Source organism: Botrytis deweyae (assembly GCF_014898535.1).
Source record: "Botrytis deweyae strain B1 chromosome Unknown BDEW_018, whole genome shotgun sequence".
Classification (NCBI taxonomy): Eukaryota; Fungi; Ascomycota; class Leotiomycetes; order Helotiales; family Sclerotiniaceae; genus Botrytis; species Botrytis deweyae.
In genome coordinates this window covers 185,312-213,055 of record NW_024066225.1, presented here as the reverse complement: position 1 = coordinate 213,055, position 27,744 = coordinate 185,312, and the positions used below count along the sequence as shown (strand labels likewise).

General features: G+C 34.5%; 6 protein-coding genes across 6 annotated transcripts; 3 read left to right on the top strand and 3 right to left on the bottom strand.

Moving 5' to 3' along the window:
- Positions 1–13,801: 13,801 nt before the first annotated feature.
- On the bottom strand, positions 13,802–15,399 carry EAE98_007558 (uncharacterized protein). The gene is made up of 3 exons (XM_038955181.1): positions 14,793–15,399; positions 14,279–14,735; positions 13,802–14,222 (listed from the first exon to the last, which is right to left on the bottom strand). Exons 1-3 carry the CDS (start codon positions 15,028–15,030, stop codon positions 13,892–13,894), a joined length of 1,026 nt encoding a protein of 341 aa, XP_038808359.1. The 5' UTR covers positions 15,031–15,399; the 3' UTR covers positions 13,802–13,891.
- A 753-nt stretch (positions 15,400–16,152) lies between these two features.
- On the bottom strand, positions 16,153–17,931 carry EAE98_007557 (uncharacterized protein; the record flags this gene model as incomplete). The annotated part of the gene is made up of 3 exons (XM_038955180.1): positions 16,153–17,169; positions 17,223–17,553; positions 17,603–17,931. 3 exons carry the CDS (start codon positions 17,929–17,931, stop codon positions 16,153–16,155), a joined length of 1,677 nt encoding a protein of 558 aa, XP_038808358.1.
- Positions 17,932–18,318: 387 nt separating this feature from the next.
- Positions 18,319–20,173, bottom strand: EAE98_007556 (uncharacterized protein). Its single transcript, XM_038955179.1, has 5 exons — positions 20,038–20,173; positions 19,913–19,983; positions 19,560–19,850; positions 19,225–19,513; positions 18,319–19,169 (listed from the first exon to the last, which is right to left on the bottom strand). The coding sequence occupies exons 1-5, from the start codon at positions 20,069–20,071 to the stop codon at positions 18,907–18,909; spliced, it is 948 nt and encodes a 315-aa protein (XP_038808357.1). The 5' UTR covers positions 20,072–20,173; the 3' UTR covers positions 18,319–18,906.
- Positions 20,174–20,199: 26 nt separating this feature from the next.
- On the top strand, positions 20,200–21,650 carry EAE98_007555 (uncharacterized protein). Its single transcript, XM_038955178.1, has 2 exons — positions 20,200–20,975; positions 21,024–21,650. The coding sequence occupies exons 1-2, from the start codon at positions 20,500–20,502 to the stop codon at positions 21,487–21,489; spliced, it is 942 nt and encodes a 313-aa protein (XP_038808356.1). The 5' UTR covers positions 20,200–20,499; the 3' UTR covers positions 21,490–21,650.
- Positions 21,651–22,524: 874 nt separating this feature from the next.
- On the top strand, positions 22,525–24,115 carry EAE98_007554 (uncharacterized protein; the record flags this gene model as incomplete). Its single annotated transcript, XM_038955177.1, has 2 exons — positions 22,525–22,654; positions 22,704–24,115. The coding sequence occupies 2 exons, from the start codon at positions 22,525–22,527 to the stop codon at positions 24,113–24,115; spliced, it is 1,542 nt and encodes a 513-aa protein (XP_038808355.1).
- An 890-nt stretch (positions 24,116–25,005) lies between these two features.
- On the top strand, positions 25,006–26,928 carry EAE98_007553 (uncharacterized protein; the record flags this gene model as incomplete). Its single annotated transcript, XM_038955176.1, has 3 exons — positions 25,093–25,177; positions 25,421–25,758; positions 25,816–26,928. 3 exons carry the CDS (start codon positions 25,093–25,095, stop codon positions 26,926–26,928), a joined length of 1,536 nt encoding a protein of 511 aa, XP_038808354.1.
- Positions 26,929–27,744: the final 816 nt, after the last annotated feature.

Here is a 27,744-nt window from a genome sequence, read left to right as displayed (position 1 = left end):
CCACAACAATTTCATTAATGAAAGTCTTTTTTTTGCTCATATTCAAAGGTGGTAACTTTAAAATTCATTTATGATGTAAGTTTTGTACAATCTGAGGGGGATTGCTGATGCAGTGTTTCATTCAAAGCTCCTTCTCTTGATCAGTACATGCATGATTCTTCTTGCAGTCTTTCCACAGCCTGGTGTGTAGCAATACGAACTTCAGTTTTTAGAAGTTGTGACACGTGACAGAATTGAAGTTTAACCTCACCCTGCCGTGACATGTAGCAACTTTTATCATTTCAAAGTTGTTTATTCTGCTCCGTCTGTTTATCCATGGTGATCTCAGACTATATTAGTATGTATCTATATCTTTATTTAGAATACCTCAAAGCAGTGACGCTAGGAAAAGTTGACGAAGAGAAAGTGACCAATGTGACAATCGCCAAAATAAGAGCATTCAGCCTAAATCTAAAACTTATGTTTGTCAATTAGTTACAAATTAGATATTTTTATCGAAATTAGAAGTAGTAAATCATTAGATTTGAACAATCATCTACTCAAAAAATGTTGGGTGTCTTCGAATAGTGCTTGTAAAGAAGAGTTAGAAATCCGGGTGGCCTGTCGCTAAGATTCGGTAAACCTCAATAGTTGAAAAAGGGAGCCAATAAAAAAAATAGGATATTCACTATAGGAGACCATAGAAACCAAAATGGTTAGATCTAGTGCACAGCCCCACATGTTAATTCAAAGGTAAATTCTTCCTTCAATCCTTTAATTAATTAGTCGCACTCAAGGTCCTTAGATCAATTTCTGCAACCTTTTGCCGTTTACTTTATCCATCAACTTGCTTTTATTCCAAACATCAAAGTGAAGATGAAAAAAGCTGAGGTGGCTCGATTAATGCTCTCGCTAGAACAAGCAAACAGTACCATGGCCTGGCCCTCTCCTGAAGGTTGGTTAACCTTTCATTGGCCCCTCAAATACTGCGTCGTCATCTTCCGCAACGTGTTTGATCAGTGCAATTGTTATCGAGACTAATTGAATTGTGATCATAGCAAAGGAGTACTTTGAATACCAAAACAGACTGGAAGAGGAGGCGCGTATGCTGAAGGAGAAGAAAAGATTGGAATATGAGGCGCGTAGGCGGGCACATAAACGCCGCTTTTTGGCAAAAATGAGGGCGAGGAGGCAAAGAATGCAAAGGTTAAAGAAGGAATAAATCGTCGCTCACAAGGTAAGAGTATATAATCTATTCATTTTCTTCAAGCAGCAAAGCCATCTAACCTCTATAAAAATAGAAGTACCCGCCCACGATCATCTCCTTTCCCAACCCAATACGACTTCTTAACACCCTTCGACGTCCTTCTCCTCCGCCTATCAGTACTGCTGCTTCTAAAGCCAATCACATCCCCGATGAATTCCATAGCCAACAATCTTCCTACGAATTCAACAACCAATTACCGTTGCAATGTTGAGTTGCGGTTGTCTGAGCGGGGAGTGATGGAAAGGCGAGGAATGAGAAGATTGAGAACCAACTTAAGAGGGAAGATATGCTACAAAGGAGCTGAATCAAGCTGGTGGGATACATCATACTGTGTGCACAATAATTCTTCATTTCAGAGTCTTTTTTCTCCCTGCGGCTTCATTGTAGTTTCTTTGGTCATCGCTACTTAGCACTGGGGGTTTCTGGAATGTCTTTGCCGGAAGAGCTGCTTTTAATGTAGATGGAGGACCTCAATCACACTGGTTTAACAATGATTGATTCTGCAATGTGTGTACGCAATGACCGTGAAACGATACGACCGCAACATTAACTCTCTACCACCTCGCCCCAGTAGCTTCAAACATGTGTGATCTATCACAATACTCTGCTACCATTCTTTCGTTCTTGGACTAAATCATAGGCTAATTGTTTGTGTTTTCAAGGCAGGGTTCTGACAGACAACTGAACTGCAAGAACGAAGTCGTCGATCTATGCAAAGTCAACATCAAACTTTCAACGAAACGGTGAGAAAAGCAGTTAGGAAAGAATACTAGTGTCTCATGAGATTTGGCAGATCAGCGCCAGCACAAGAATATTTTCTCAGTTTCCTTCCTATATCAACACCCATCTTCGAAGGTCTTCACGTCTCTTGGAAAAGAAATGTCTGCCAGCCCACCTAGTCTTTGAAAACCCAGTCTTTATTCGAATCTTTTGCATATTGGCTACCATCTTCGGTCCTTGAAGCCTTATGTACTGCCAAGGACGTAGATCTTGAGTCTGATCCGGCATTTTCGCAAATAAAGCCAAAACTATATTGAAAGACAATTTAAGGCTGCAGCCGCGCGGACACACGCAGAAATATCACTACGTATGAGCATGCTCCTGATCTGCCTGTTGATACTTACGATATATATCCACATCGTCTAGGTACTACTCAGTCCAGTCTATCAAACTTTAACAAGCTCGCGAAATCACTGTGTAGACTCTCGGCAGAAAGGTCCAGAGCTCTGTCTTTGTCTTCGAGGCATTTGAGAGACTGAAACTCTTCCTATTGCGTCCTTTGGTACAAAGCTCCGATTTTTTAATCGCTAAAGCATGGGACGCAGAAGACACAAGATGCTAGACATCAAAACCAACAAAATCAACACAAGATGGCCATAGAAGCAGTGTTCTTTCTTCTTCCTGCCGAGAAGAAGATCTCACTACCCTCCTACCTCCTTTCCATCTCTTGGAGGTTAGCTCTTATAATAAGAAGGAACAGTATTATTATAAGGATAGTGGAAGATCTAATCAGTTTAAGCTATAGGGATAAATCGAATATATAGAATAAGAGTTGAATTGAAGTCAATTTAGAAGAGCTAGGCTGAGTTGAGATGAAATTGCTTGCTTTTTCCTAGAGTTTCTTTAAAGAATATTCTAGGTTTATATAGTTTATAATAAAATTCCAGTATATTCTATACTTATAAATAAAATCGATTTAAATTATATCTTATAGAATCATTTTAGATAATAAAAAGAAAGTACAACCAATCAATTTAGCGAGATTTCCTATATACTTCTATTTAGTTTCATTTTATTTTATTCTATTATAAATCAATTTGATAAGAAATACTATTATACAACTATATAATAATATGATTTTATAATATAAGATTATATCATATATATATTAGTTATCAATATATTCCTTATTTGATAAAATATTAATAAGTGATTTAATAAACTTATTATGAATTCTTACACACCCTCTTAATCAATCCTATTATATATCTTAATTCAGATTAATCTGATTCGTGAATTTGATTAATTTAATTCGAGCTAATGATTTAATAAGCCCATCAGCTTTTTATTCATTAATAAATATATAAATTAGATCTAAATTCCCTAATCTAATAATATCTTTAATATAATAGAATCTGATTATTATATACTTGCTTTTTTCATAAAATATAAGGTTTTTAACAAGTACTAACACAGTCTGATTGTTTGTATACAAAGGAAATTTATTTTGCTTATATAAATTAAACTTTAATAATAGCTTTTTAATATAAACAGCCTCTTTAGTAACTAGATTTATAGTAATAAATTCAGATTTGACTATAAAAAAGGTTATTATTGGCTATAATTTAGATTTCTAATTAATAAATTCATTCTCTAATATAAATATATATTTACTAATAAATTTATATATATTGATTTTCTTTTTATAGTTAATATTATAGAATCCTTGAATATAAGGGTTTTTAATTTTATTATAATTTATACCCTTATTTATAATTCCTTTCAAATATTTTAATACTCTTTTAATAACTTGAATATATTTTGTATTAGGATTGAATAAGAAACTAATTAATTTAGATATAGAAAATACTATATTTAGTTTAATTTTGAAAGCTAAATATAATAAGGAATTTATAATTTCTTAATATAATTTAATATTATTATTATTAGTTTTCTTTTTATCATAAATTAACTTTATTTTCAAATTTATTGAAATGAAAATAGAATTAGAATTTAGTATATTAAATCTAGTAAATATCTTTTTAATATATTCTAATTGATATAACTTTAATATATTATCAATCCTTTTAATTTAAATACCTAAATAATTCTTTATAAAATCTAAATCCTTTAAATCAAAATGTTTTTTTAGATTATTAATAAATTTATTAATAATCTTTTGATTTGGGATTATTATAATAATATTATTAATATATATATTTAGAATTATATTTTTATTTTTATTAATAAAAATATATTCCTTGGAGATTAGATTTATAAAATCTAATTTATTTAATATATCTTTTAAAATATAATATTATATTCTAATTAATTATTTTAGATTATATAAAGTTTTATTTAATTTTAAAGTTTTATTCTTTAGTTTGCTAAATCCTTTTAATGGATTTAATAAAAGTAGTATATCAATATTGCCTTATATAAATACTAGTATTATATCGATTTTATGAATTAATCAATTGTTTTGAAAAGTTAATATAAATAAAAGCTTTTATATTATCGATTTAATTATTAATATATACATATTAATATAATTTAATTTATATAACTATTCGAATTCTTTAATAATGAATCTAACTTTGAATTTAATAAATTTATTTAAATTTTTTATTTTATATATCTATCTAATTTTTAGAATTTTATTATTATTAGGATTATTAATAATATTCTAAATTTTATTAAATTTAAGAATATTTATTTTATATTCTATAGTTTCTAGCTAGTATTCCTTTTCCAAAAAGCTAATAGTTTTTTTATAAATCTTAGATTTAATTAATATATAATTTGGTTTATTAATAATAATCTTTTTATTATTTTTAAACTTAATATTAAAAGCTAATTAAAGATCTTATTAATTTATTTCAATATTTATCTTTTTATTAATTGAATTAAAATATTCAAAAAAAGTAAGTCTATAATAGAAAACTATATATTTTCTATTTTTAATAAAATCTTTATTATCAGAAATTAAATCTTTTATATACTTAGATTACTATATATTAGATTTTATTATCTTATTAGATATTGTTATGTAAGCGGAAACACAATAGGAGTTGTAAGCTTTACTACTATGCAACAATACACAATCTGTTCAAAAGGCATAGTATCAGGGATCGAAGTTTTGACAGCTTATTACTAATATATAACCTGTAACAGATATAGATTTACTAGCTATAGATTTATTAGGATTGATTTCTATATATATTAATATTTTAGATTATATATAAGTTTTATTTAATTTTAAAGTTTTATTCTTTAGTTTGCTAAATCCTTTTAATGGATTTAATAAAAGTAGTATATCAATATTGCCTTATATAAATACTAGTATTATATCGATTTTATGAATTAATCATTGTTTTGAAAGTTAATATAAATAAAAGCTTTTATATTATCGATTTAATTATTAATATATACATATTAATATAATTTAATTTATATAACTATTCGATTCTTTAATAATAATCTAACTTGAATTTAATAAATTTATTTAAATTTTTTATTTTATATATCTATCTAATTTTTAGAATTTATTATTATCAGGATTATTAATAATATTCTAAATTTTATTAAATTTAAGAATATTTATTTTATATTCTATAGTTTCTAGCTAGTATTCCTTTTCCAAAAAGCTAATAGTTTTTTTATAAATCTTAGATTTAATTAATATATAATTTGGTTTATTAATAATAATCTTTTTATTATTTTTAAACTTAATATTAAAAGCTAATTAAAGATCTTATTAATTTATTTCAATATTTATCTTTTTATTAATTGAATTAAAATATTCAAAAAAAGTAAGTCTATAATAGAAAACTATATATTTTCTATTTTTAATAAAATCTTTATTATCAGAAATTAAATCTTTTATATATTTAGATTACTATATATTAGATTTTATTATTTTATTAGATATTGTTACGTAAGCGGAAATACAATAGGAGTTGTAAGCTTTACTATTACGCTATGTACGCAATCTGTTTAAAAGGTATAGTATTAGGGATCGAAGTCCTGATAGTTTACTACTATATATATATCTTGTAATAGATATAGATTTACTAGATATAGATTTATTAGGATTGATTTCTATATAATTAATTATTTCATTATTTCGCTATTTTCGTTTATTTCGAAATTAGTTTAATACCTATTAATATTAATGATATCTTTATTTTCTATATTATTTTGAATAGATTGAAATTAAGATCTTCTTTTTTCAATAACTTTAAATTCTAGTTTTTATATTTATTAAAATATATAAGATTTTTTTGAATATCGATATCTTTCAAGCTAATTATTCTTTTATTAATTGAAATATAAACTAAATAATTATTAAACAAATCAAAGTTTATTAATATATCTTTTTAAATTTTAGAATTCAGTTTTCCATTACAAATCTTTTTATTATTAATAATATAAATAAGAAAATCTAGGATTCTAATATAATTTAAATTGGGCTTTTTATTATATATTAATTTGAATAATGAATTATTAATAAAACTATTATATATTTTATTTTTGATATAAACAATAGCTTTAATTAAATATAACTATAAGTAAAATGAAATCTTTTTTTTTTTTAATCATATAGATTAGTTTTTTGATTATATATCTATTTAGTATTTTAACTATTTTATTCTGAGAATAAGCATACAAACTTATATATTTATATATAATCCCGTAATTTTGAATGAAATTCAACCATTTATTTGAAAAGAATTTAAAAATATTATTTAATTTTAATATTTTAATATTAATATTAAACTAATTTTTAATTAGATTATAAAACTTTATTAGAATATTATAAACCTGAGATTTGAATTTAATAGAATATGCCCAAATAGTTTTAATAATCTAATTAATAAATACTAAAAGATATTTTTCATTTTTAATTCTTATAGTTTTAAAAGGTTTAATTATATCTAGATTGAATTTTTCGAATTTAGAGTTTATTTCAGGGATTTCTGAGAATTCCTTACTTATTTTCTAATAGAATTTACCGAATTTATATAATTCATATACCTTTAAATTAGATTTAGCTATATTTAATTAAATATTCAAGAATTTAATAATATAATCCTTATTTATATAATCTAATCTCTTATAGATTAGATTGAAATCGATTTTATTTAATAATAAATCTGATTTTTGAATTAATTCTTTTTTTATTTCAAGGATATTAATACTTTTAAAACATTTAAAATCTACCTTAAAATTAAGGTAATATATATCAATTAGTTAAAAAACTATAATTCATATATTAATCTCTTTATAAATAATATCGATTTTGTTTTTAAAAGGAATAATATAATTAGACCACCCTTTTTGAACTATTTTATTCGAATTGATAAGATTAAAGGCTATATTGGGAATATGATATACTCTTTGTAATAATACCTTTGATTTATTATTAATTAGAATAGGAATATTTCTTATACCATTAATATAAAGCTTTTCCCCATTAGTTATAATAATAAAATAATTATTTAATAACTTATAATTTATAAATTATTTTTTATTAAATAAATAATACTTTGTAGTATCCAAATCTAATATAAATTTATATTTAGATTTAAAAAATTAATTAATTAAATCTATATAATAATCTATAATTATTAATTACTTACTAGAAATAGATTTATTTGAATCTTTTTTTAAATCTTTATTCAAATTTCTATTTGAATTTAATTTAAATTGCTTTTTATTATCCCCTTTATTAGTTTTTAATTTAAAATATTTTATAAAGTATTTCGGTTTTAAATACTTTTTTTTAGAATAATACTTACAATAAAAAGCTTTATTAAAGCTTATTTTATTAATATTTAAATTAATATTAGATTGCATTCTAATCTCTTTAGATATTAACTTGGAAAAAAGCTTATCTAGATTAATATTAACCATATTTTTAGCTAGTTCTTTATATTTTCGAAAAGCAAAATTATTAAAAAAAACTAGATAGACTTTTAAAAAGAAACTATATTATAAAGATATTTGGAATATCGAAATTTATTAATTTTAAATAATTATACAATAATCAAATTGAATTAGTATATTTATCCATTTTTTTTAAACTAATATAATTAGATTCTATTAATCTATTTAAACATTTTCCTATTAATTTAATAAAGAATTTTCTAAATATCTTATTAATGGAGTTCTATAGACTTTTAGTTGTAATTTCCTTGAATCTTTTAATTAATTCAAAACTAATTATAGATTTAATAGTTTTTAATACTTTTCTTTTATTTCTTTAATATTTTGAAAGTCTTTTATTATATTTTATAATTAATTTAAATAAAATAAGCTTTTTTAATTTGTTTATATATAGATTTTTATTAAATGGAATTTTTATACCATTGATATATAATATAAAGCTATTTATTTTAAAAAAGAATTTAGCTCAATTAATTTATTTAATATAATTAGATCTATTTTTTAGAAAATCAGATTTAAAATTAATATTAGAAGTCATTTTAAATTCTTTATAGATTAATTGATTTTATATGTTAATTAAATACTAGTTTAAATATATAGTTAGTTTTGGGTTTGAATGGATTAGATAAATAAATCGATTTAAAATCGATTTTAGTCTTGAGGATCAAATAGATTAACTACCTTTTAAATTAGATCTTTATTTTAATTGGTATAAAATAAAGACTAAATAAACTAGAACACTTTAATATAAAGAAGATTAATATATTATCTATTATAAATAGTAATATAGTATAAACATATTATCTAGAAACCTAATTTTATATACTCAATTAGGTTTAGCTTTAAGAATACAGACTTCAGGGTTTATATACAGTAGTTTTCGATATAAATTTGATTGAATTAATTTGAAAAAATTCGATATTCGATAGTTTAATAGTGGTATATTTATAATATATAGTCTTAAATTAAGCTAATTCCCTTTTTAAGCTAGTTTAGATTAGTTAGACTCATAACCTCTTAAAGATTAGTTTTTATAATAAAAAGGAATAGTATTATTATAAGAATAATAAAAAATCTAATCAATTTAAACTATAGGAATAAATTGAATATATAGAATAAGAATTGAATTAAAATCAATTTAGAAAAGCTAGACTGAATTGAAATGAAATTACTTACTTTTTCCTAAAGTTTCTTTAAAGAATATTCTAGATTTATATAGTTTATAATGAAATTCCAGTATATTCCATACTTATAAATAAAATCGATTTAAATCATATCTTATAGAATCATTTTAAATAATAAAAAGAAAGTACAACCAATCAATTTAACGAGATTTCCTGTATACTTCCATCTAGTTTCATTTTATTCTATTTTATTATAAATCAATTTAATAAGAGATACTGTTATACAACTATATAATAATATGATTTTATAATATAAGATTATATTATATGTGTATTAGTCATTAATATATCCCTTATTTGATAAGATATTAGTAAGTGATTTAGTGGACTTATTATGAATCCTTATACCATCAACATATCGCGCTACTAAAAGACTCACTTACGGTTTGAAATGACAGCTGAGACTACTAGCGGCAGATGAGTAGTGTGAGGAACACGCTCTAGATGGTCTACCTTGCGAAATCTTCCAGGATGTTCCTGGAAAAGCGAGATAAACTGATACAACGCTCAATGGAAGGTCAGCAAGCAAAGCACATTAAAAAACTGCCAATATTGATAAAGAACTAAAGATATCACAGCAAACCGAAGCTTCGTGGACTTGAAGGGCCATGCTGATATCGAATTACATGCTTGTTCTGAGCTTTGCTACCTTTCTTGGCATGCTACACACGAAGCTAGTGAGTAATAAAGGGGAATGAAAAACCTTATCAATGATGCATTTGCTAATTTATAGTCAAATAAGGAAGGAAGAACCGGAAACCGTTAATTAATTTGACAGAATGTTCTTTACCAAAATAATACACAATACTTGAATAAAGCGTGAAATTACACATAAAAAATTAAAGGAGTAGTTGTACAGTAATCATAGTTATGTGGTTATATTTGACTAGAACTTATTCATATACCTGAACACAGTGGTTATTACAGACTGTTAGTACTATAGCTGTATTATACTACGTGACGAAAAAGGGAACTACTTGTAGTACTATGTATATTACGGAGGGGCCACATATGCAGACTAAAGGCTTGAAGACCTGTAAAATTTTGGTAATTGGGGCTTAAAAAGAGCTCTTACAACAAGGTTCTTATCGGTCGTAGCTATAGTTACCAGACTCATCTTGCTTCGGAATCGCGTCATGTGGAGCTCATGTTCGCCAATAGAAGTCCTAGAAGAAATTGGGTAATCTAATTGCAAGTTTCCCCGTTACAATCTCCCTCTATGATTCTCTATTCTCTGCTATAAGTGCGGTAGGTACTTTAAAATCATTGAGACTAAATATTACGCATGATATAAAGCTTTAGATTAACTTCATATCATCATATATCCACCATGAAATCAATGTCTACTATTGACTATTATTTGTTCTTTTATTTGCAAAATAAAAGTCAAAATGAGAGGAAACAAAAAGAACATCGGCACGTTTCATATAATCTCTCAGCGCTACTTGCCTCCTTTTCTATAAGGCAAATTAGTCTTATATAAGTATTTTACTGCTTTACTACTACATTTTAGATAATGCTCTACCAAGAATAGGCTAATCAAATGGTGCATTTCTTTAGGTCATTCTAGTTGGGTCTTCTAAGTTTGCATTCCCTTATGTAAAGTGGAATTAGACACAGAGGCTTCTCCGTTCTCAAATAACACATCCGACTTCAATGTAATTCCTTCGAATGATTGAGAAAGAACGCAAATTATCATTGTTCTATCTCAAATGATAATTGATATTCGTACTAGATACTCTCAATTTAGTCATTGTCTTAGTAATATACTTATAGATAGTTCATGTAGTAAGGAATATATCTAATAGAGTTTTCGTAAGTATTCAAAAGCGATCAAACTATCTAATATTAGATTAAAAAAATATTGATAGTAAGACTAATAATAGCCTTCATCTAATATCAAGTAGTATATACTGACTTTCTTATTATTCTCTAATATATTTTAAGCTCAAAATACAAGATATCTTATATATATATATATACAAACTACTTATTGAAAATTCTAATTTAGTTTCTAAATATTATTCATCAGACTAAAAAGCATATTAATTATAATACTTAACGTTACTATTAATATAGTCTATCTAAAAAAAGTACTACTAATAGATATTAGAATGTAAAGAACTATAGAATCTCGCTTAGATGTTGGTGTCATGTGACTTTACTATTCCCCTTGATTTAATTCAACTTGAGTATGATGAACTGTTATTAGGATCTGTATGAACGACAACTACCTCTCCATTCTTTCAATCAAAGCTTCGAGTACAAAAGTTCTATGTCCTTGTAATATTGTTATACTTTTTAGAACTCAACATTAAGAAATATAGACTTTCGAAGGCCAATCAAAGGATGATACTAGACTAATAACAAGATGTTACTTGAAAGTAGAAAAATTCGACTGAAGATATACTTGAGATATGTTTGAAATTCAAGAACTAATACTCAGGCTTTCGGGCGTGGTATCTACTCTTGTTCTTATAGAGTGTCTCGGAAGTAGACATTAACTTCAAAGGTTTTAGATGAATAAATAACAAACAATGAGATGAGACCAGCTTTTTACACTCATCTAGTTTAATCATTGAGAGATTCTTAGCTTTCAAATATTGATATTGTCTGAAATTGAGACCTTACTTAATAAATTAATTTTTATACGTCATTGTTTTCACTCTTTCGATCATATTATTCTTTACTAAATCGATAGTTTAGAGCTTTTGAATATCTGTACTTAAGATGATTAGACTACAGCTTCAATAAAATTTTCTCTGCTGGTGGTTTATAGTCTCAAACTAAATTCTGAGATGATGTTGCATGACAATGCGAGACAACATTACATCGTATAACGTTGATAATGTTTCTCGTAGTAAGAACCCTTTGTAGAAATGTTTTATATATCAATATCTCGACTATTTATCATTTGAATCAGCTAGTTTAATCTAAAGTATCATTTCTAATATTCAATTTGACTTTTCTATATAGCGGCATTCAGAGGTTTCCTCGTCTTTTTAGAAACTCAGACTATAATCTACTATAAGCGTTCGTATAGAGATCTATACTCAGCGTGATATATAGTCTTCGAGAATAATTAATATATTCATTCCTTAAAACGATATTTTAGGAAAGGTGAAAAATACTTATACTCAATCTATAAGCAATTTATTAGTCTCTCAATTATATTTGGGCTTTCAATAGACTTTAGACTTATATTATAGGCATTTTCCTCTCTAATATATAGATTTATTTAAAAGGTTACTATAAGAGTTTCTCTACTTGTCAAAAAAAAAGCGATGATTAGATTAAGCATAATATAATAGTATTATTCTAATCTTTATTTTATAGAAGAAAACTCAAAATTCAACATTCAATCCGTATAAATTTTCAGAAAATCTAAAAAAAAATCAAAGTCTCCAGGCGATTATTTTTTCTAAAACAAAGAATTCACTCTAAAACATTGATATTTCTAGAAGCTCAATTGTATCAAAAGATTCAAAAATTCAAAAAAGAAATATGATTTGATTCTAGAGCTTTTTAGGAATTTTAGTTTTAATACTAGAATACTAATATTCACATTAGAACTTGAATAGTAATATTTCAAAAATAAAACGATTTACATTACTATATATTAGACCTCACATGGCATTTATACTCGTCGAAATATTAATATATAAAATATTGCTATATGAGGTTGTCACTATAAAAGACAAGACTGATTGAACTTTGAAATTCTATCGTTTTTAAGAGTTGAAGATTGTAATGCTTTCTCTAACGACTTTTGCTCACGGTGAGCGAAAATTACAGCATCTGTAAATTTATTAGTGAAGAAATGCTCTTGTAGTTATCTATCAAAGATTTTCATTCACAATGTGGCCCCTCCAAAAAGCTTCAATCATCGATCATGTCTACGTCGGCGGACGACGACCATCGCATGCACAAATATTCATTAGGCGTAGCAATATCATTCATGTTTTTCAGACGATGAAAATCAACATGAGTTACGCGGTCTGGAAGTTTCGTGGTAGTGTTACCATAGTATTGAATAATGATGATTTTGACAAATTCTAGCTACGAGAGGCATATGCCTATCCAGTGTCTAAGCCATAGTGACGTGTATATTCTGTTGCAAGATAACATCGATTTTGATAGTCTTAGCTATAGGGTTGTAATTTTTGAATTGACGTCTGTACGTGCATTTTTCACTGCTGAGATTGGCGTCATGGCAAGCTGAACTAATCGTCACCTTCAAATTATGTAGAAATGCAATTGCCTAACATGGTGAAAATGAAGTAGTAAAATCTCTTTTCTTCTTTGAATTTTTAATATCTGTGGATGGGAGGAGGGGGTTGAAAATTGTTGTATGACGATTTCGTTAAGTCACGATGTTTACTTACATCCATTGGTGAACAAAAGCAATCCGAATTGAGGGACAGAAATGGACGTGCAAATTGAAATGACAGCCAACTCCTTGCTAAAATAGCAACGAATTTGTCAAATCGATGCATCAAAACATTTTAATGAAGCTGAAATCAATCTACTCGTGCGAAGACTAAGAGCTCACATAAAATTCAGTAGTCAAAATTACCTTATTGACCGAATTACCTGAAAAGAACAATCGAATGAAGATACAGACTTAATCTTCCGTGCTTTTCTTGGAACATGAAATCAAGCACTGATCTGCTATGAAGCCGATAGTAATCCGATTATTTCTCTTAATTCATCCAAACCCATCATTTACTTAACTCCCTTCCATTTCAGGATCTCTCTCTCGCTTAAGCACCCACAGACCCACCTAGCTCGCTTAACCCAAGTGTACCTTTACCATCTTCGTAATTTTAATATTATCAGCATTCGTCCATTCATCAGCAACTCCCTCCGACATAGCAATCTTTACTGAAGTCATAGGAACCGATCTGCTCGCTGGACTTTCCATCATTTTCGGCGACCTGCAAAAAATCGTCTCAATGATCGCTTCAAATAACGGTCGGCAGCGCAGTAAACACGCGCAAATTAGGTATGCAGCAGGTTGTAACTGCAGCCAGAGTAGTGATTCTCCTCCTACATATGTAAAATCTGGCAGGTGTTGTATCCGCAAAAATACCGAGAGGCGGACTGCACAAACTACCATACCACTGCGCATTGAGATCATTAGTCTTTGTGTCCCTTAGGGAGGATTCAAAAGACTTACAATCCACCGATGATAAATTCTACCGCCAACTCAATCTTAACTCTCAACGGAACATTGAGTTTCCAAACCACCGGAACTGGAATCAAAAATATCACAATATCAGTCATGATACTGGGTACGGTTGCCCAGGTCAATACAGCCGTATTGTCGATACATCGATGTGAATTCCTCAGCCCTGTTTTGAAAGCGTCGGAGATTGGTACGCACTGAAAAATTGCTATTGCTTCGAGAACGATGATGAAGAAGTAAACTGCATATGTTGCACCTTTTATCGCATGGTTTGTCAGCTTGGATATGATGAATAGTCGTTTGTAGAGAAAGAGAATGGCTAATTTGGGGATGCTAAGAGCGAGAATGTTTATGAGGTCGATGGCGTAGAGAACCTTAAGTCCGATGACTAGTTTGACGGGTTGAATCCAGAGGAGATGATGACCCATGTCAGCAAGATATACCGCAACTGTGGAGTATGTGAGTAGATCGAATTGTTAGAAGATATTTTAATGATACCACGCACCTAAACACAATGCAGCCAAAGATAGATTGAGAAATAATGATACAATAATAAGATGGTCATCCAATTCCCAGATTGGCGGAACCTGTGTTAGCAGTCGTGAGAGAGATCGGGCTATCACAAAAACGATTTGGAGAGAAGATAATATGATGGAGGATGAGATGATAGCCATGCTAGAGGATTCGGGATTCATCCCATCAGCTATAAGTTGTTCTGTAGGATCTAGAGAGTGCATGGCCATGGATTTGTTATTTGAATTGGTCCTCGAAGGGAAGGTGAAACAGAGCTATTTGTAGACTTGGGAGAAGGAGGTGGAAACTATATTTCCAAAAACGGGAGAACTGTGACATAAGGAAGACATGAAGCCTAGGTTAATCTTCATGTCACATTCACGAACCTTTTTTCCGGCTGTGGAGCTCGTGCTGACTTGCTATGGCAGTGAATCATAAACTTAGGATGATATCATCGAGAAAAATGAAAGCCGACCGTCGTTCACCGACTCCTTGACAAAAGTGTGATGTAAAAACTATACTTGTAATTTCCCCACAGCACGGATTTGAAAATGTTTAGTCATTATTCACACCTGCAATGAAGTGCTGGACGCGACGGACTCTTCATTCCACTTCAAAATGGTGTAATCTTTAAAGACTATGGATAACATCCAATAAATTAAATCTTGTATCACGTGTGGTTGGCGTATCCTCACGATATGCAAGCCTAACACCTTGAGATCCTAGAAACACGTTGCAACAATTTTCCTCAAAGATAGTGCAATTTAGCTCGAGGATTAGGAAAGAATCCTCGAACATCTCACTGACTGTCAACTTCGTTGTCCATTGCAATAGCAAAACAATAGAGCCAAATGACGTTTGACCTTGCGAACTTCCTCATACGACATGACATCACAAGAAGAGATTGGAGTATACAAGAATAGTATTCAGATGCTTAGCATCAGGTTCTGAAACATACAAAAAAGTGGGTTTGACTCATGAAGATCGGTTATGCTTCGTCTTTCCGAGCATCGATTCGTAGGAGGTTAAAATATAACAGAGTTATATCATTCCATCGAACCGCTTGCTGGCCATAGATCCGTACAATCAATAAGGTTGATACTGATAAGCCAGGAGCTTGACGTTGAAGCTTTTGCCTGCGTGAATACAAGGTTGGTTGTGTTGAACGGGCTCCCTTGGCACATGCCGTAAAGATGAATCAGCACCTACCGATACCCTGGACTAGTTTACAGAAAAGGTCACAATAGACGAGGTCGGTTGGTGTGAGACGGCGAGGAATTGCACCTGATTTTGTAGATGGTATGAATCTAGAATTTATTAGGGCTTCTCGGGTATCTCGAATTCGTTGCTGCTCATGTAGCCCCAGCGGGTCGAGCAATTCCAGTTAGGTTAACGACTCCTCCACTTGTGTACCCACCGTTATCACCAGTAACCCAGCCCGGTACATCATTACCATGCCCGTCTTTCTCAGCTCTATCTTTGATAACTTCCCAAATTGGTGGGAACCCTGCATTCAATGGTCCACCCCTTTGCTTTGCACCCAAAATCGCAAACTTGCCCTGTATATGACTAATGAACCCCCTCAATAGTCCTTGTTGTACTAAACTCGCAACAATTGCTTCGACATCCAACATCTCTGGCATTTTGCCTCCCCAAATTACCCCATCATTTGGCGAAAGTTTCACCACGACCGGAGGCTTCACCAAGTCTTGTGCTGTTATGAACATTGTATTTGTGTGTGTGCGACCCGATTGCATAAACGCGGCAGAATCTGCAGGCCTTTGCCAGCCTTCAAGGATTTTCTGGCAATACTGCGCAGCTGTGACTAAATCGGCAAGATTTAGAGTAGGCGCTTTCTTTGAATTGGGGTCGAACGGCCACTGGTATGTCAAACATAAAACGCGCCGTGCAAGTGAACGCCATACATATGTTTCGCAACGATACATTAGTGGCAGAAGAATTCCCTTGTCGAACAGCCATTTTTGATTTCCACCCTCTGGACCCAATGAACGCTTGAAAGCAGCCAGATTCCCCAATTTGATGGCCTTGACAATTGGTGTAAACCTTTCAAGGACCCCAGCGGCTTCGGGACGCGACATAAAGGGCCGAGATGGAAATCGACCGAGTATCATGTTTGAAGATATCAAGTAAATTAGAATCAGGCGTCGCTGGTTGATGCACTGTGCATGACACTGGTCGTAAGCAGCTTGAAGACTGCACTGCGCGAGGTAGAAGTGGGTATTCGAGAAGAAGTATCGGCCAAGATAATAAAGATATGTTACCCTTTGACTTGCGGGATAAAGCTCCAATGGTGGAGAGTGTTGAGTGATATTCGTGATGAGTTGATTCGCCAATCGCGTTTTCCGGCACTACGTGACCATTCAGCATTATTCCATGGATCGATTGAAGGCCACCACCATACTTGAAAGAAAAGTTTCAAAGCCAGATTTGCGAATGAGTATATTCCAACTTTCTTTCCCTCTGGCTTTCCGTCTGACCCAACCCCATTCCTATTCGTTGTCCTTTCCGTCAAGCAAACTGTAAAAGCACGCTGTATTGTTTCTGCGGTTCCTTCTACTAAAGTCTTTCGCGTCTCTCCAGCATCGACATCGGCAACTCTTCGCAATCTTCTGGTAAGATCCGGTCTCTTGTCGAGTGTCATTGCAAGTTTCGCGAGGGCAGTAGATAATTGAATGGCTGTTGGGAGTATCACTATTCCATATGTCGGATTGGATAAAGCTGCTAGACAAGTACTATTCGCATCCCGTTAGTATATGTCTGAAAATAAGGGAGCTCATTTACCTTGCTAAAACGGTGAGTTGCGAGTGCGTTTCCAACAAGTCCTCGAAATTGACATCCCTCCAGAACTCCAGGTAGTCCTTCATAAAAGCCAAAAAGCCCGGCCAAACGTTACCATCCTCATAACTTGCGTTGGGGTCGTCTGGCAGGAGTTTCGCTATATGGCGTTCGAGTGTAGTGCTGTTTTGAAATGACGCTTTCAACTCTCGACCAAGCTGGAAATAATGATCGGGTAGAGGGGGCTCGACTCGAAGCCATAACTGTAAGCTTGTTCCATCTTTTGCCCTGAGAAATTTCAGGATAGATTCGAGGAACTCTTCGAGGATAGCCATGACTTGAGAATTCGATATCACGGATAGAGGTAATCAGCGGTGATTAGGATGTCTGTCGCGCAAACTTGCCGGCTATAATATTTACACCGACTTCGTATTCATTTCGAATCAATTGGCAATCCTAAACAATTATGTGAGGCTTAAATAATATATAAATGAAGCAATTATCATCGATCTCGATGTTTTGATACAGTATTAGCTCAAGGCTGTGATGAGCTATAGCCAACCATACCTATCGGAGATCACAATGGTAGTCTTGCATAAACTAGCGGCCGCATCTGTTGATCAGCCTTGTTTGAAGTGGCGGTGCACTGTGGCTATTTTCAAGAAATTATATCAACAGACCTGAAGTGACCACTTCTGCTACAGTAGGTCAACTCACATCAAACAATACATCGTTGGTCGTCTAACGAAAAGTGTTTGGATCTTCTACATACCGTGGACTGCATCGACTCTTCTCGATATCTTACCACAAGCGAATACTAATCATAACACAATGCTCCTGTGTCAAGGAAAGCGTGTGGTACGCCGTCACCTCGTATATTGACGAATAGTATGCATCTTGCTCCAGGGTCGTAGTACGACTAGGCAGCAGATATACATTGTCCAGAAGAACAGATCAATGGTTCTCGGGTACCCTGCCAGCTTCTCTACGGTGATCTAGAGTACATTTCAAATTCATAAACAGTGGTCCAATTCAAGGCAGGGATCTATGCGTCGAGCATCGGGCTTACAAATTTGATTCGAGGATTCGACGTTGCGATATTCAGAAGACAAATACAGGCATGGGTCCTCCAATGTTCAAAATTACGATGCAACGATTTCATGGGTTGAAATCCAGGCAGAGATCAGCTTTCAATGTCTTTTGATTTCTTGACAAGATAGAAGCCAATCGATGGATTGTGCTAAACCCCAGGTATTTAGAAGGAATTCAGATGCCCCGCCATCAGACCTAATCTCTAGTCAATGAACCAATCATGACCCGTGCTTCCAAATATTCGACAGAAACTCTTCAGCAGATGTGAATCGAAAGTCTGGCAACAACCCATTCCACTCGTTAGAAGCATCCCAGCCACCACGCTCAAGTGCCAGAATGAATGCTGAAAAATAACTCTGTGAGAAAGCATCTTTTTGATCTTCCGGAACCGAAGGGTGCACGATGACAGGGAACCAGGAAGATGTAAATTTACCCTCTTCCAAGTCACCCTTTTCAATAGATTCCACGACGAACTTTTGTCCTACAGATGATAGCTTTAATGTGAAGTCCGTACGGATAGTTTGAATTAGACGAACCTCTAATTTTCTCACAAAGCCCAATGAAGTCCAAGACCGATATTTGATTGGCACGAATTCCGCTAACTTCTGGCCATGCGCCTTCATAGTCCACTGCCTTAGTGACAATTCTTGCCAAATCTTGCACGGAGGTCAAAGTGATTCTGGCCTTTGTATCCTTAAGAATGATAGCTCTACAATTCTCAACATCTATCGGCATTGGAAATATTTGCATGAATTTCGTCGAGGGATGTGGGTAACTGAAATAATTCAAGAACAATCCACACTGAAACAAGGTGAATTCCAAGACCTGTTCCCAAATCAGCATTGCGGATGAGGAGTCTGGATCAACGAACCCTTTTCTCTTTATTCATTTCTCGGAGATAATCATATATTTGATCTTTTCCTTCATATGCGGGGATTCCGCAATGACTTCTGGTAGCCCACTCACTGGGTGCGAACCGACGAACGCCGGCTTCGATGCATGCATCAATGAGATTTGTCTGAGATTGATTATTTGGATCATTGAACGTAATGATAAATGAGAGAACGGTGTCGACTCCTTCGAGTGCATGCACAAGTGCTGCTTTGTCTAGATAATCTATAATATTTACTGTGACTCCTTGTCTAGCTAAGTCTGGAACTTCCTGTTTGAATATCAGCAATTAGTCTGCACCAAAAATGACCTGCTGGACTCGCTTGCGCTTACTTTTCGCGAAAATACTTTGATCTCATGTTTACCGTCCGCTAGAAGTGTCTCCAATACTTCCCGTCCAACATCTACTCACGCATCAGCTCCTAACTTTGAAACCCTTCATACTATCCACAACTTACTGCCGGCGCCACCAGCGAGTACGATTTTTACCATTTTGAAGGTACAGTTTTAAGAAATGGTCAACTCCATCTGAGCTTCGTTTCCGATGTACACATGTACTTTTCCACGGGTGGATCCATGACGTTTGGTGGGGTGCAGATTGTCATTGCAAGTGACCGGACATGAACTGGTCACGTGTATAACACGTGCTGCTGAATTATCATTCCACGTGGTTTCACACAACAATCCTCACGTTGTCTGATGAGGTTACATTTACTTCTGCAAGCATCTGCAAGCAGAATCAAGGAATTGAGTATTTCGATCCTAGCAACCACTTTGGCGACCGTAGCCGTGCCGCAAATGCCAATTTTAGCAATGTCGTATCGAGACTCCTACATCAGCGCTTATCAATTCAAATCTCCCATGATAAATTTTACTTCACACATCTATCGACACGCTCTTACCAAACGAAGAAAAGCAAAATGAACAAATCGAAAAGATGTTGTGATACTTTCCTGACAATCATCTGCTGTCCTGTCTTCATGGCGATGTTTTGCATCAAAATCATGACGCCTCGGAGAAAGCCCACACCGATAGCTCCCCCTGACCCTCTTAAGACTAGATTGAATAGCAGCGTTCTTACGTTGCCTTTCCCACGAGAGAACGTTGGACAAGGACGCAAAACAAGTGCTCAATCCCAAAGTTTACTTTTATCATCCTTGCCAATCGAAATTCGAATGTTGATATGGGAAGTCTGCATTGGAGGGAATACTTTCCATCTTAGTCTTTTTCGTTTCGGCCGTCGAGGGCGTCATAGTCGCTTCACACATCGATTGTGCCTCCGTGAAGGTCCAGAACTTCCTTTGAAATTACACAACTATTGTTACCATAATGATAGGCGATTCTGTTGTACAGATAAAGTTAAAGCGCTTTCTTTGATTGTGACCTGCCGACAGATGTAAGTCTAAAAGAAAATATAATGGGTATTATTGTCTAACATTGCTAGATATTCGGAGACTATCAGCATCCTTTATTCAACCAACGTCTTTCGTACGCAAAATTTCTGCGCGCAACATCTGCAAAAGACTCTACTCCCTCAGCGCTATAATTGCATACGCGTGTTGCATCTCGAGAATGTCACTAGGGTCACAGAAGCCTTCGTCGAAGATCCCAAGCATCGGAATGAGACTCTAAAAGAGTGGACAGACACTTGGAAAGCTTTAGCAGGTTTACCAGGACTGCAAATCCTTCACGTACAACTCTTCTATTGGTCTCGAGAGTGGTGGATGATGCTCACAGACGATCAAAAATCTGTCATTCTACAGCCAATTTTCAGCGTAACACAACCTCGTGAATTCGAGATATACCTACCATGCGTAGTACCTCTTGAAGATAGTATTTGGAGCGCACTCCCTTTTTTGAAGCATATTACTCCTTACGCTTACGATCAACTATGCTCTATGACCGTGTAGCAGCACAATCCGTGGTTGATAAAGTGATTGCTTCATTAAGTAAGATTTCAATAAAATTTTCAATAATTAATATTGTATTGTGAAAATCGATCTTAATATATTAATTGAATTAATCTTATCTTTATATATAATGAAAGGATTTTAATTTAAATGGATTTGAAGAATTTTTGAAATTTCTTGATTTTTAAGATTTTAATAGCTTGTCGTGACAGTAGGTAATGTCACGGAAACGTGATCTGATGGGGACTAGGCGGAACTAAATTGTTAGTAGGTCGGGATTAGTCGCATGACTCTATATAAGGATACCGCCTTATATCCCTAGAAGACTATAAAGCCCGGATATTCTTATGAAGAGATTTTTCTGTAATTGAAATTATATTCTATGTCATAGGATCTGGTGGATGTAAATATCTAGTCGGATTTTTATAGAGCAAGTTTATAGGCGACATCTACAGAGTATGATTCGCTTATAGAGGCGTGAATTATGGAACCGAAACAACATTCAATTAATCTTATGTAAGCATTGCAATCGTCATTCCATGTTCATTGATCATCGTCCGGTCTACTTACTTTGGCTAGATTCAAATGTGATGGCAGCAGTCCACTACCCCGCAACCTTCCCCCGCGTCATCCAACTGCCACCAGAACTAAGCTTCATGTCGGTGCCGAATAACACCAAGCTATCCCATAATCAGCTCTAGCTTTTCAAATTCCGTTGAATAATGGATCAAAATCCCTTGGAAGGCGTCCACCTTGTGAGTTCTTTCAATAACATACACCAATCAGCTTTTTCAAGTTTTATTCATTCTGGTAAGCTCAACGCGAGATGATTGAGCGTTAAGGTGTCTGTTTGTCGACTGATATCAATTCTATCTGAATGAGCATGCAGAAAAAAATACTGCTAATATCCACTGTAAGCGGTAGGCGTCACAAGTAGCAAAGTGGGATGACCCAAGAACTATATATAGAGTCCCCCGCTTCCACCTACGTACTGATCTCTCCAGTCTCTGCTCATATCTTGAATCAAATATTATAATGGTGTATATTAATGCTTTCTCTGGCATAGTAGCGACACTTGTGCTCTCCATCCAAGCTGTCAGCTCGAGATCACATTGGCAGTCAAAATCAGATGTAGATTTGAGTATTTCCACAACGAGTGGCCGTCGTAAGGATTCATTGACACTTATTTCAGAAATAACATTAACATATCTTAGTTCAAGGAATTATCAACGGGACCACGCCAAATGTTCGTCAATTCCTAGGCGTACCCTTCGCTCAACCTCCCATCGGAAACTTACGCTGGATGCCACCGAATGCACTACCATCCAACCAGTCATCCGCTATTGTTGATGCAACAAAATTTTCTTTGAATTGTCCACAATACGAAAGTGCAATCCCTTCCATCTATAACACCTTTGTCCGAGAATTCTTCATTTGGGGACCAAGCGGCGAAGACTGTCTCTCTTTGAGTGTCTGGGCACCGCTTCACTCCCAGCCAGAAGACAAGCTACCAGTTCTGATATTCCTCTACGGTGGTGGACTTCAAACGGGGGGTTCTTCAGTACCCTATCAAAATCCTGCGAAATGGATTGAAAGAACACAATCTCATATCGTGGTTAGTATTCAATATCGATTGAACATCTTTGGATTTCCAAATGCACCTGGTCTCGAATCTCAAAACTTAGGTTATCTTGACCAGCGGGCGGGAGTGAAATGGATTCACCAGAATATCGCTGCATTTGGCGGAGATCCCGAACAGATGGTTCTATGGGGACAGTCAGCTGGAGCAGGATCAACAGATGCATACAACTATGCTTATCCGGATGATCCCATCGTGAAAGGTTTCATATGTAACTCAGGCATTTCACTCACGGCTACGCCGATAAACGATCCTACTTACTCGAATTTCACATTTGTGGCTTCTCATTTCAATTGTACCGGCTCCGAACTCCTTCCATGCATGCGTCAAGTTCCAGCCAACGATATCGAAGCTTTTCTCAAGTCTTACAATGATGCTCTTACCACCCCCACTTTGTCGTTCAACGTCGCTCAAGACGACAAGATTGTCTTCCAAAATTACACGCAGCGACTCATGAACAACCAAGTCTCTCCCCTTCCCGTGGTTTATGGCTTTAATGATAACGATACTATGTCTCTGGACGCATTCCCGGCAGACCCATTGACCGAATCGGCTAATCGCACCTTAGCTTCCATCAACCAAATTCGTCGCTACATCTGTCCAAATTCGGCTGCGTCATATTATCGAACTCAGCTCGGTCTTAAAACCTATCGTTTTCAATACCGAGGAAATTTCTCTAATGTCGCACCATTATCATGGGCAGGCGCATATCATTCTAGCGAGCTGCCTATGATTTTTGGAACTTCGGAGGACTTTAGGGGCAAGAATACGGAGTTGGAGTGGGAAACGAGTAGAGCGATGCAAGATGCTTGGTTAGCATTTGCAAGAAAGCCTGATGGAGGATTGGAGGAATTAGGATGGGGGAATAGTAGTGGACAGATGGTGGAGGTTTTTGGAGGGAGAAGTACGTATGATGATACCGGGGAGAATGTTGCGAAGCAGTTTATAGGTTCGCAGGAATTGGCGGATAGCTGTAGTGTCAAGTAGGTAGTTGCAGGTAAGAAATGATGTAAAGTTGAATGAAAGATGGATTACACTTGATCGACCAGAGATTTCAAATGAGCATTGGGGACATCTGAATTGATCGAGGACAAGAAAATATCACCTGATGATGCTTGACACAAATGAGTATTGTACTCTGGCATTCTCTTGCAGAATCGACGATTTGTTTGAGGAGCCCTCTGACCTCGCAGGGCTGAGTCATACTGTGACCAATTAAATAGTCGAAGACCCATGAAAAGAAGTCTCCCCGGAACATTCAACCGTTGGTTGAAGAAGCTTACTAATCTATTCAGAATGCCAGCTCATCAATTCATCGATCGCTAGCTATATCATAGACACAACGAATTTGATCACACTCCGTTCTTTCCAAACCCACCTCCCCATTTTAGTGCGCTCTTAGACTTTTTAAGATGGATGGACGAGATTGCGAGATGTCAAAAGATAGTCTACCAGACACTCCTTCATTGGACTCAGGCAGCAGAATTGAAGAAGATTTGATCAGTCGAACTAAAACAGAGGAAGGATCCAATATACCTGGACCAAAGCCCGAAGATACAGAAGCACATGAATCAAGCTCCTCTCAGGATCACTCCTTCGATCATGTTCTGGATGGACTACCTTCGAGTAGTACTGTGCCGCCATCAAAGCTGTGTGCCGTTTGTCAGAATATGGTTGACGAATTGGGACACGGTAACTGGCTTGAACGATCAGAAAGAAGTAAACTCTTATCTTCTGATACGGGAATACTACATGTACGGAATCCACTAAGCCTGAAGACGTCCGCACAAGACGGTTGTTCTTTGTGTGCTACATTCATTCGCACAGATGATGAAAAGGGACGTGACGCAATAATTTCAAGACACATTGATGGATGGAAGGCCAAATTTGGAGAAGCACCCATCCCATGTTCACGAGTATCTTTGATTCATTTTCTACCTCCAATCGAATCGCCGAAAATTAAGTTGGAATTTGCAACTGATCCTCATTGGACGAATCAAAGTTTGAGAGTTTCGTTCATAGCATCCTTAGGAATATCGCCTGAAATATGTAAGTTATATCACGAGTGGCTATGAGGTACTTTTCAATTACATGGCACTGCAGGAAGAACCAATCAAAATTATAGCAAGCAAATTTATTGCTAGAAATATCCATTCGTCTCTTTGAACTCAAGTGAGCTTGAATTAAGCTTGTTATTGTGATCTTACTAGGTGAATACGTTATGAATAAGCTCTTTTCGATGTACATCTTCGAGTGTTTGGAGGCAACTGAAGCTAATTCAAATTTGTTCAGATAATCAGGTCTTTGAGAACATCGATGCAAATTCGAATACAAGCCAATCAACGCCTCTGATTGAAAACTGGTTGAATGCATGTCAAACATTTCATCCCAAATGTAAATTTCAAAGGCCAGAGTTCATACCAACAAGACTCATAGATCTTCAAGGGGACCATCCAAGACTTTGTTTGGGAAACCAGATCGAGAAACGTGATCTTCAATATGCTGCCTTAAGCCATTGTTGGGGGACCCCGGAGAAGAAATATCAGACATTAACAAAATCAACCTTAAAAGATTACTTGGCGAAAATAGAAATGGAAGATCTTCCGAAGACCTTTCATGATGCCATTGAAGTTTGTATGAATTTAAAGATAAGGTATATCTGGATTGACTCTCTCTGCATTATACAGGATGATAAAGAAGACTGGATGAGAGAGTCTGTCACTATGGTTGATGTCTACGGTGGCTGTTTGCTGAATATTGCTGCATCTAGCTCCATTGATGGAAGTCAAGGATGCTTTTTTGATAGGCGAGATGCCCCGAGGTGCCGTATTTCACTAAAGATCATTGGAAAGAACGATAGTATGTATGATTGTAAACAAGTTACGAAGCATCCTCTAGACAATCCCAACGTTTGTCCGTTAGAGAGTCGAGGATGGACCTTGCAGGAGCGCCTTCTCTCGCCACGAACCGTACATTTCACACGGGAAGAAGTATTTTGGGAGTGCCATACCAAGTTTGTTTCGGAAAGCTCCCCTTCCCACTCTAATCCATGGGAAAGACGCAAAAAGGAACCGCTTTCAATCGGGATATGGAGCAAGATTGTTATGAACTACTCAAGCCGACATTTAACTTACGAAGCGGATAGACTCATAGCACTAGCCGGAATTGCAGCGAAAATACAGCAACAGACAAAAGATGAATACGTTGCCGGAATGTGGTGCAACAATCTAATGTGGCAACTATGTTGGGACGTCTCTTGTCACTGCGTAGGCCGAAGAAGTTCACCCCGACGAGCTCCAACATGGTCTTGGGCGTCTGTCGCATCGCCGATCACCATCTGGGAGATGTATGAATCCCGGGATTTTCCGTTATGTAAGGTTTTGAGAGTCGAGAAACCAGCGAATCAACATCAATTCAGCGACATGCCGAATGCAGCACTATGGTTATCATGTCCCCCATTATTAGTCAATAAAGGGACTCCGCCATATATCATGGTCGTGGATGGAAAATTTATCCCCGCTCTCAGTTTGACCTTTGACTGTGAAGAAGATAAAGCATCTTTCAACATGGACAGTGATATTTGCAATTTGTATATATTGCGGCTGTTTGATGATGAGGCATTAATTTTGAGACGTATTGAAGGAACCCAAGGACTTTATGAGAGACTAGGTCTGCTGTCGTTGTTCACTTGTAGACAGTTGGATCCGAATGATGAAACAAATCATGCAGAAGAGACTGCCTATGTTCCGAGGGAGAAACACGGTTTTGATACCGATGAGCATGTCATATGTTTAGTTTAACTATCAACGAGGTCTTTGATGACATTTCGAGGAAGTAGGTAATTTGAGCTAAAAAAGCAGTGTTACGTTACTAAATGCTCAAGCAGACAACGAATAAAAGATGGGTCAAAAGGAGCAAAATCGTACAAGTCAAAATCGAGGATTATGATTGGAGTCTGAACTCGATAATGATGACATTTTTGTTACTTGGAACGTTCACATCAAAAAAGAGACCGTAGATTGTATTGTGTGATTGTGTAGCGTGTCTGCACTCAACATGGCGGATAGCTCTCTTGTTTTCAGTCACCTCTTAGCTGAAATTTCTATCATTCACAGCAAATTTCATGGCAAACCTATGACATGTGATGATTTTGGGTAAAAGATGAAAGTAGCAGGTGTTTCCGAAGGACAACAAGCGTGTGCGTGGACCAATACACAATAGGAATGTGAAAGTTTCCGAATCGGGATGAAGGCCCCCTTTACCGCAGGAATGCAGAACCTCGATACATATCCCAGACGAATTATATCAGAGGGCATCTCATCCTTACCTCTTACCAAAAATCACCGGTTATAGGAATCAAAATAGCAAACATGATATGACACTGGATTTTTCAACATAAAATTAAGCGGACCCCTTATTGTGGTATCTCTTCAGATTACCCTCGCAAGAAGGATGAGTATATAACATTAGCAAAAGAAATTATCGTAATCTCTCCTCCAGCAATGACGATACATAACATAGAAGCACGAAAACTCTTACTCAATCCAACAAAGTCTTTAGTGACCTAATTGCGACATATCATGCAAACACCAGAACATATCACCCGCCCCGCCGTT